Below are 7,430 nucleotides of genomic sequence, written 5' to 3'. Positions count from 1 at the left end.
GCTTGAATTTTAATTATTATTTTTTTTCTCCGAAATTACAGTCTTGGTTTGTGTTTGGTGGAGACGTTTGTCGATTTGTGGAAAAATCGTAAAATTGTCTTTAAACTTGCATTATGTTCAGAGACGAATGGTAAAGGTCCCCTAACGGTCAAACATCCGTATAGAACGAAGGTTGAAATTGTTGTGAAGGGAACCAAATGAGATTGTCATTTCAGTAATACTTTGAAAAGCGAACACATTAAGTGTGAAAACGTCGCACAGCCACCTCAGCTCCGGATTTTCCGACAGCCTTGAAAGCACCTCGTCACGTGACAGCAGCTGACAGGAGAAGGAAGAGCAACATGGCGGTGTGCATAGCAGTGATCGCTAAAGAGGTATCAACACCCTGGATTATCATCATTTATGACGATCTAATGTATTTATATATGCTTGTTATGGTCGCGATAGTAGTGCCGAGTGTTTACACGTGCCATACGATGGATTAACACTTGTGAAACTCCCGCTACGAGCTAACATTATCTTGGAGCGACAGATTGTGACATATTTGTTGGGCTTTTTTCCAGGCTAGTTTCATGGTCTACTCTGATTTAGTTTGTACTGTGTGTGCGAGGGTTTTTTTATTCATTGATTTTTTTAACTATTATTATTTCACCAGAACTACCCTCTGTATATCCGGAGTGTGCCCACCCAGAATGAGCTGAAGTTTCACTACACGGTGCACACGTCGCTGGATGTGGTGGAGGAGAAGATCTCCGCTGTGGGGAAATCTTTAGGAGACCAGAGGGAGCTGTACCTGGGTCTGCTCTACCCAACCGAGGACTATAAAGTGTATCCTTTACCCCTCGGTGTGATTGCAGTTCCTCCAAGCCGTTGATTTCTATCAAAAACTCGTCAAATCACTGGAGTTAAATCTGATGTCCAGGTACCTTCTACTGAAGGAAGACGACAATCAACGTGTACCACAACTGTTTTGGTAAAGGTGTTGACATACTTTTAAGTAATTGCAGCTTTCTATCCAGTCAAACATTATTTGGTAGCCCTCATCTAATTTGTGAACGTCAATCCAAATACCCTTGACCTGGCATAATAGATATGGGTACGTAACCAACTCCAAGGTGAAGTTTGTGATTGTGGTGGACTCGTCCAATACATCATTAAGGGACAATGAAATAAGAAGTGTAAGTTTTGCGTTTTTGTATCAATATTGCTATTTTTCCTTATCAGCAGTGGTTCCCAGCCTGGGAGGGTTTTGTATTTGTTTTGAAAATTTTATGAAAACCCTGGCACAATCAGAACACTTGGTAGAATCGAAAGTAGACATCTGAAACGATTGTTTTTCAATATAATGTGCCTACCAGCATTTGACTTCACACTTGTTTGAGATCAGAAATTGGCTCAGTAGTTTTTAATATAAGCAGTCTGTGGAGGCTCAGAGCAGGCAGGAAAAGGTTTGGGAACAACTGGCTCATAGTATAAACTTTGTCTTGTTGCGTTTATCAGCAGCATAAACACGTCGTCTTCTACATTCAGTAAATCAATATGAACACAAACTTTATCCAAACTGGATAGTGATAGCTTTTTGTAAGGAGTTTTCTCGACATTTTCTTAAGCCTTGTGGTTATGCACTGAACATACTGTACACAACATTTCAGCTGTACCGAATATGCATAACCAAGTCTCATCTTATTTACCAGTAATCCAATGTTAATTCAAATTTATCCTTGCAGATGTTCAGAAAGTTGCACAATTCCTTCACTGATGTAATGTGCAATCCATTCCATAATCCTGGGGATCCCATTCAGTCCAAGTGAGTTAATTCTCCCTAAACACCAGTTACATTTGATTAAGTTTGAATCATGTGTAACTTTCATTCCTTGTTCAGGGCCTTTGATGGGATCGTTTCTGGAATGATGGTACAAAGCGGCTGAAGCCCTCTGCCTCCTCACTGCACCTTCATTGTACATATGTTTTGTTTACAAGTTGTTGATTTTGAATGGAATAAATTTAATTGACATCACCAGATACGTCATTTTACTACAAGTGAAGCACTGGGTCATTATTTTATTTATTCACTTATAGCAAAGAACTTATACATTGGGGCCAGGGGTTATACATAACATTGCAGGCAGTGACACAAAACAGTCATCTCAATCCGTAAAAACAAAGATGCAGCTGCATAACAATTTGAGGATTGTCCCATGCATTCACAGCAACGCAAGCTTGTAACACCTCGACTCCGGTTTCATTCACATCTCACAGATGAAAGACCGACGCTGGCAGTCAACTCAGTACTCACATTATGGTTAACAGTAATGCCTGAACACATTGGTCTAAAATAACTTCTATTCACCCACATGGCATGTATGCTGTAGGTAGTGCTAACGTTGTTGAGGGTAATGCTGTCCACTGGACTCTGCCCCTGATTCCTCAGACGGTGGTGTGATGAGAAGGAGACATGGGTAACGTTTAGGCATCTGTTCATGGTAGCCCATGTGTCCGTACTGTCTCTTTGCCACCGAGGGTCCTCCGTAGTAAGGGTGGGGTGTCTGATGCTGCGGCCTTGTCGACTGGTACCGGAATCTGCCCCGAGAGCTGTTGTGGTATCGAGGTGGACCGTAACCACGACCTCTGCCTCTGGAATGACCACCTCGGAGTCCGCCCCTGTCGGTGGTGCTGATACCAGGCATGTTGGTCCTCTTGGGAAACACCTGCGATCCAAAAGATATCCTCATTAATGTGCCATTTAAGATGGATGCAGTCATACAAAGATTAGCATTAACTTAATGTGTTATTTCCATTTAAAGTGAGAGACATGAACTAGACGGGTACAGCTTAAAACACTTAATTGCACTCTTAACAGTGATCACTTTAGCTGTACCAATCATTTAACACTTCCTCACCTACTAATAAATGTTTCCCTATTAGCAAAAGGAAATTTCCTCAAGGTTTAAATTTGTATGGGGTTTGAATGTATTTTCAGACATTTAATTCCATAAACAAAAAAAAAAGCTAAAAATATTAGGATATTTTGCAACTTGTCTACAAATACTGTAAGCCGCAGCAAGTACTGATATGTCATGCATATTCAATTATTGTGGTATCAAAACAGTGCCTCTCACCTTAAGGACTCTCCCTCTGAACAAGGTCTCATGCAAACCAATGGCGCTCTGCACCGAGTCTCGATCCGAGAACTCAATGTAAGCAAAGCTGTAAGGGGAGAAAAGGTTCAAACACAGCATTAGGAGGGCAAGACGGTGTCACCTCGCAAGCAGTAAAAATGAGGCAGCGAGTTGCACCCACCCTTTGGGATGACCAGAGAATCTGTCACAAAGAATGGTGACTCTGTTGACAGGACCACAGCCATTGAAATGGATCTCGAGCTCATCAGCTGTAGCTCCATAGTCTACCTAGGATCCGGTCAACATTGTGTCAGATCAGAGAGAACAGACACCATGAAGAAACAAGGTGTGCGAGAAGTCTTACATTTCCCACGTAGACCGATCTGTTGTCTGCGTCTATCCTCTCCTCGGGAGTCATATTGTAGAAAGGTCCTGTAGAGAACACGGCGACATGGCTTTTGTGCATCCAATGCAAACATTTATTTCTTGCATTGTCTTATTAAAAGTACACATTTCAGAGTGTTTTCCCAATGATTACATCTCTGGTCTGAGGAAGAACCGAAGGGGAGGGCATAAAGGATGCACAGAGGCAGAAAATAGCCACAGGCAGCAAGAAGGGCACTTCTGGTTCTCTGGGGCTCGCTGCTTCGTCTCATTGGGCAGTGACGAGGCACACGTGAACACTGTTGTGACCACAGAGATGCGTCCCAGGTGTTGGCCAGATGGTGACGGATGCGGTTACCTCACCTGCCTCGAGGCTGCGACGCTGCACACCTGGCTACAAATATGCTGCCTAGGCTTCCCGTATGCATAGTTGGTATTTAGCTGTACACCAACGTGGCACAAGGAGGAACCACTTGGCATAAGACACGCGAGCCATCTCACCGGGCTGAGGACTGCTGGCCAGGAGCTGCATATCCACCGCATCACACCGCTCGTCTTCCAGCCTCTCGGACTCTTCTTCCATCTCCAGCTCTTGAACTCTGGCCTTGATGGCCATCAGCTCCTGAAATACAAGCACCTCAACCATCAGGTGACGCGACAGTTCTCACCATATAAATAATCTGGTCGTCCATTGTAAAGAACTCTGCCAGTGGTTACTGTAAGCCAACCAATCTGACTTACTGTTATATGTTACTTTGAAAGACACAAACAAAATTAAGTGTGGTCTATTGATCATGAGATAACTACTGTGGGCATATATATATTTTATACTCCAATTATTTATATAAAAAAGTACATCCATCCATCCATCCATCTGTTCTCCCGCTTCATCCATCCCATGGTCATGGCTGGCTGCAGCCAAGCACACGTCTCTAGACTGTGGGATCATATTTATGACGTAAATTATGATATTAAGCATGATGCGTCACATTGGAAAGTACATTTCCTTGAGGTTCCCCAGCATCATTGCAAAGGCTTGTTTGCCAAGAGTAGTCCCATGTCTTATATGATGCTCATTCTACTGTAGAGAAGTAGAATGAGCAACAAGTCAATTTACAACAATTAGTTTTTAAACCTATGTTAATCTGAGAAAAAAAAGGGAACACTTTTAAGAGGGTATTGAAGTAACAATGGTACCATAAACCTGCCTGTAGTAGCAGTTTAGAGAAAACGTTTGAGTCTCAAGCAAGTTTACTCACTGAAATACAATTTACACAATTGAATCTAGTTTGTTGCTTTTAAAAACAACTTGTTACGAAACACTGACAATTTGAAGTAGTATTAACTTTTGATGAGCTTTCTTTTTTTGGAGACAATAAGTTAATTCAGTCTTTGTGAGTTAAATGGCACCAACATTGACACAAATGTAATATATAACAAAGTATTTTTTCTAAACATTCCTTCAATGTAATCAAGTACAATATCATGTTCTGCTCCTCATTCACATAGTTAAAATATTAAAGACGAAGAAATAATGATCCTAACTGAGGTAAAACACTCAATAGCTCCAGTTGTGCACCAGAAGCATAAGGGAAAGCTAAATTATTCAAATGCCATTTCAGGCCTTGTTGGCATTCATTAGAATCCCATTAGCATAAGAAACATTTATTGTGGAACTCTTAAGTTGGAACAAAGGACATTAAAGCTACTTTGGATTGTTATGAAGATCTTAATCATAACTTGAGGAATGGCTTGTGTGATATATGGATGCTGAATAAAGGCTTGTGGTTTGCATTAGAGCTGCATAATAAGTGAAGATGCAATGGGATAAAATATCATATGCTTGTCATATCGACAAACATTTAATAATGATTTTGCATTTGTGCTTCTGTTATCCCAAATCACATCTCTTCCCTCTAATTTACACAAGCTTGGGCCCTTTCCCCCCCTGATTCTTATCTGTGACCAAGAGGCATGAAACCAGTAGAGCTGCCAATCTATTTTCTTTAATCAGTGAAAGCAAAATATTTGTGAATGAAATCCACATGTTATGAATGCACCGTGCATGGGCACAGTCATTGCAGTGAGATCAGCCTCTTGTCATTTTTATTGCACACAGACACAGATGTGCGATGCATCGTGGAGCTGTAGGTTGCATTCCAGCCACACAATGCTAGGTGCAGGATGCTACATGAATGAATGGAGGACGGCCTTCCTGGATAGCACGAGCTATATTTTTAGCTGCACCGACGTGAGCATGCTCGAGCAGCTCAAACCGAGCGATCCTGACAAATTTGCGGAGGCCTGCCTCATAAAAAAACATGTAACCGCTTCAATTCACCGGGTTACGGATGCGGACAGTACCGAGATGTCCTTACCGGACAACCTTTCGTCAAACCACGTCGTCGCACGCGCACGACCGGCGTTCACGTGCGTCAATACACGAATACAATATTAGAAAAAAGAAGAAAGGGAACGTGACAGCTCGCGTTTTCTTCACCGTCCTACTCACCGGGTCCTCGGCGAAATGCTCCCGGATGGACTCGCCCTCCAGGTAGCCGTACTCGGTACAATTTTCCGCCATGCTCACTGCTCAAACATCGCATCTGCAAAGCCCTCCGCAGCTCACCAGAAAAGCGCCACAAAAACCGTCCAGCAGGAAAGGGGGGTGGGGGGGTGGGGGGGTGGGGGGCTGGGGTTGAGGGCGGTGGAGGTGGAGGAGGAGGGGGTTGATGGTCCGCAGACACCTGACCGCGTGCGAGGCGAGATAATGGATATCACCTGTGGACGAGGACCGTGACGCGCTGAACTGATTGACAGTGCGGTGCGCACGTGAGAGGGCTGCAGGAGGAGGAGGGGGGGCGTATCCAACGCACATCCGGGTCCTAGCTGCCCCTGTTGCCCCCCAAATCTAACCTGGTTAAATAAAAAACATGCAACACCAATATTAACATTATTAAACAGTATGACTAACGTTCACTTGAAATAATTAAAAACCCGCATTATTACAAATGACTTGAGATTGAATAAGTTTGTTTTTGTATTTTTTTTTTATTCAGACAGTGTCTGTGTGTGATGAGTCTTAATCTTACAGATGTATTTTGTCTGTTTTGAGTCTAAAGGGATAGAATTTAGGAATAGCTTAAGTTTGTTTTTGCTTTATTGATTCCCTTGGGGGAGATTATATATCTGTTTTTGACCCATCCTGCGTATTCATAGGCTTAGCTTGGTTGGCCTAATCCTCATGCTTGTCACTCTATCACGTTTTATTGGAAAAAAAAAAAAAAACAGGCAGTCTTCCTCCCTGGGGCCTGAGCTGAACCCATAGGCTACAGAGTAAAGACAATATTCCATCCATCCATCCATCCATCCATCCATCTTCTATACCACTTTTCCTCTTCAGGGTCGCAGGAGTCACTCACTGTTGAAGAAAGGGCAGGATACACCCTGGACAAGTCACCAATCCATCACAGGGCATTTTTAACCATTTTAATTAAAATTTAAATGTTTCTCTTTTCCTTTACTTCTTTTTCTTTACATTTTTACGTATGTTCAAAACACAGAGACAGACACTCACACCTCACGGCAAACGTGCTCAAACGAAGGTTTGAGCACGTTTAGGCTGTCAAAAATGCAGCAGTTTGTGCAGTAGATTAAAGTAAAATAATAAAAATTAAAGCAGGAAGCAACATTGAACAGGTCCTCATAATGAGAAGGTCACCAATTTGAATCTGACTTGTGGGGCTTCCTGTGTAAAATTGACTTGTTCTCTATCTTCACAGGTTTTCTTCAAGTACTCTTGGTGTTCGGTCCCTGTGCAGGATGCTTCCTGCCTTCACCCATTGTCAGATTACATCAGCTCATGGCCACAACCCTGTATTGGATAAAGTATAGAAGATGAATGGATGATGTCCTTTGGTGTGTTTA

General features: G+C 42.6%; 2 protein-coding genes across 2 annotated transcripts; one reads left to right on the top strand and one right to left on the bottom strand.

Moving 5' to 3' along the window:
* The first annotated feature begins 231 nt into the window (after window positions 1–231).
* trappc2l (trafficking protein particle complex subunit 2L) lies at window positions 232–1,992 on the top strand. Its single transcript, XM_080496417.1, has 5 exons — window positions 232–374; window positions 656–828; window positions 1,091–1,178; window positions 1,728–1,807; window positions 1,883–1,992. The coding sequence occupies exons 1-5, from the start codon at window positions 342–344 to the stop codon at window positions 1,926–1,928; spliced, it is 420 nt and encodes a 139-aa protein (XP_080352543.1). The 5' UTR covers window positions 232–341; the 3' UTR covers window positions 1,929–1,992.
* Window positions 1,993–2,103: 111 nt separating this feature from the next.
* pabpn1l (PABPN1 like, cytoplasmic) lies at window positions 2,104–6,154 on the bottom strand. The gene is made up of 6 exons (XM_080501846.1): window positions 6,016–6,154; window positions 4,005–4,125; window positions 3,484–3,551; window positions 3,301–3,407; window positions 3,120–3,207; window positions 2,104–2,708 (listed from the first exon to the last, which is right to left on the bottom strand). Exons 1-6 carry the CDS (start codon window positions 6,085–6,087, stop codon window positions 2,379–2,381), a joined length of 786 nt encoding a protein of 261 aa, XP_080357972.1. The 5' UTR covers window positions 6,088–6,154; the 3' UTR covers window positions 2,104–2,378.
* Between the last annotated feature and the right edge of the window lie 1,276 nt (window positions 6,155–7,430).

The sequence above is a fragment of the Blennius ocellaris genome (genome assembly GCF_963422515.1).
Source record: "Blennius ocellaris genome assembly, chromosome: 1".
NCBI lineage: Eukaryota > Metazoa > Chordata > Actinopteri > Blenniiformes > Blenniidae > Blennius > Blennius ocellaris.
Note: the sequence above shows the minus strand (reverse complement) of the source record. Positions and strands in the feature narration are given on the sequence as shown.

Bases quoted from the DNA above. Each gene is read 5' to 3' on its own strand.
- trappc2l (XM_080496417.1), top strand. From the start codon at position 342: ATGGCGGTGTGCATAGCAGTGATCGCTAAAGAG. The intron at 375-655 runs GTATCAACACCC...TTATTTCACCAG, and splicing joins TAGCAGTGATCGCTAAAGAG to AACTACCCTCTGTATATCCG. The intron at 1,179-1,727 runs GTAAGTTTTGCG...TTATCCTTGCAG, and splicing joins GGGACAATGAAATAAGAAGT to ATGTTCAGAAAGTTGCACAA.
- pabpn1l (XM_080501846.1), bottom strand. From the start codon at position 6,087: ATGGCGGAAAATTGTACCGAGTACGGCTACCTGGAGGGCGAGTCCATC. The intron at 3,208-3,300 runs GTGGGTGCAACT...CTCCCCTTACAG, and splicing joins TTCTCTGGTCATCCCAAAGG to CTTTGCTTACATTGAGTTCT. The intron at 2,709-3,119 runs GTGAGAGGCACT...TTTGGATCGCAG, and splicing joins TCAGAGGGAGAGTCCTTAAG to GTGTTTCCCAAGAGGACCAA.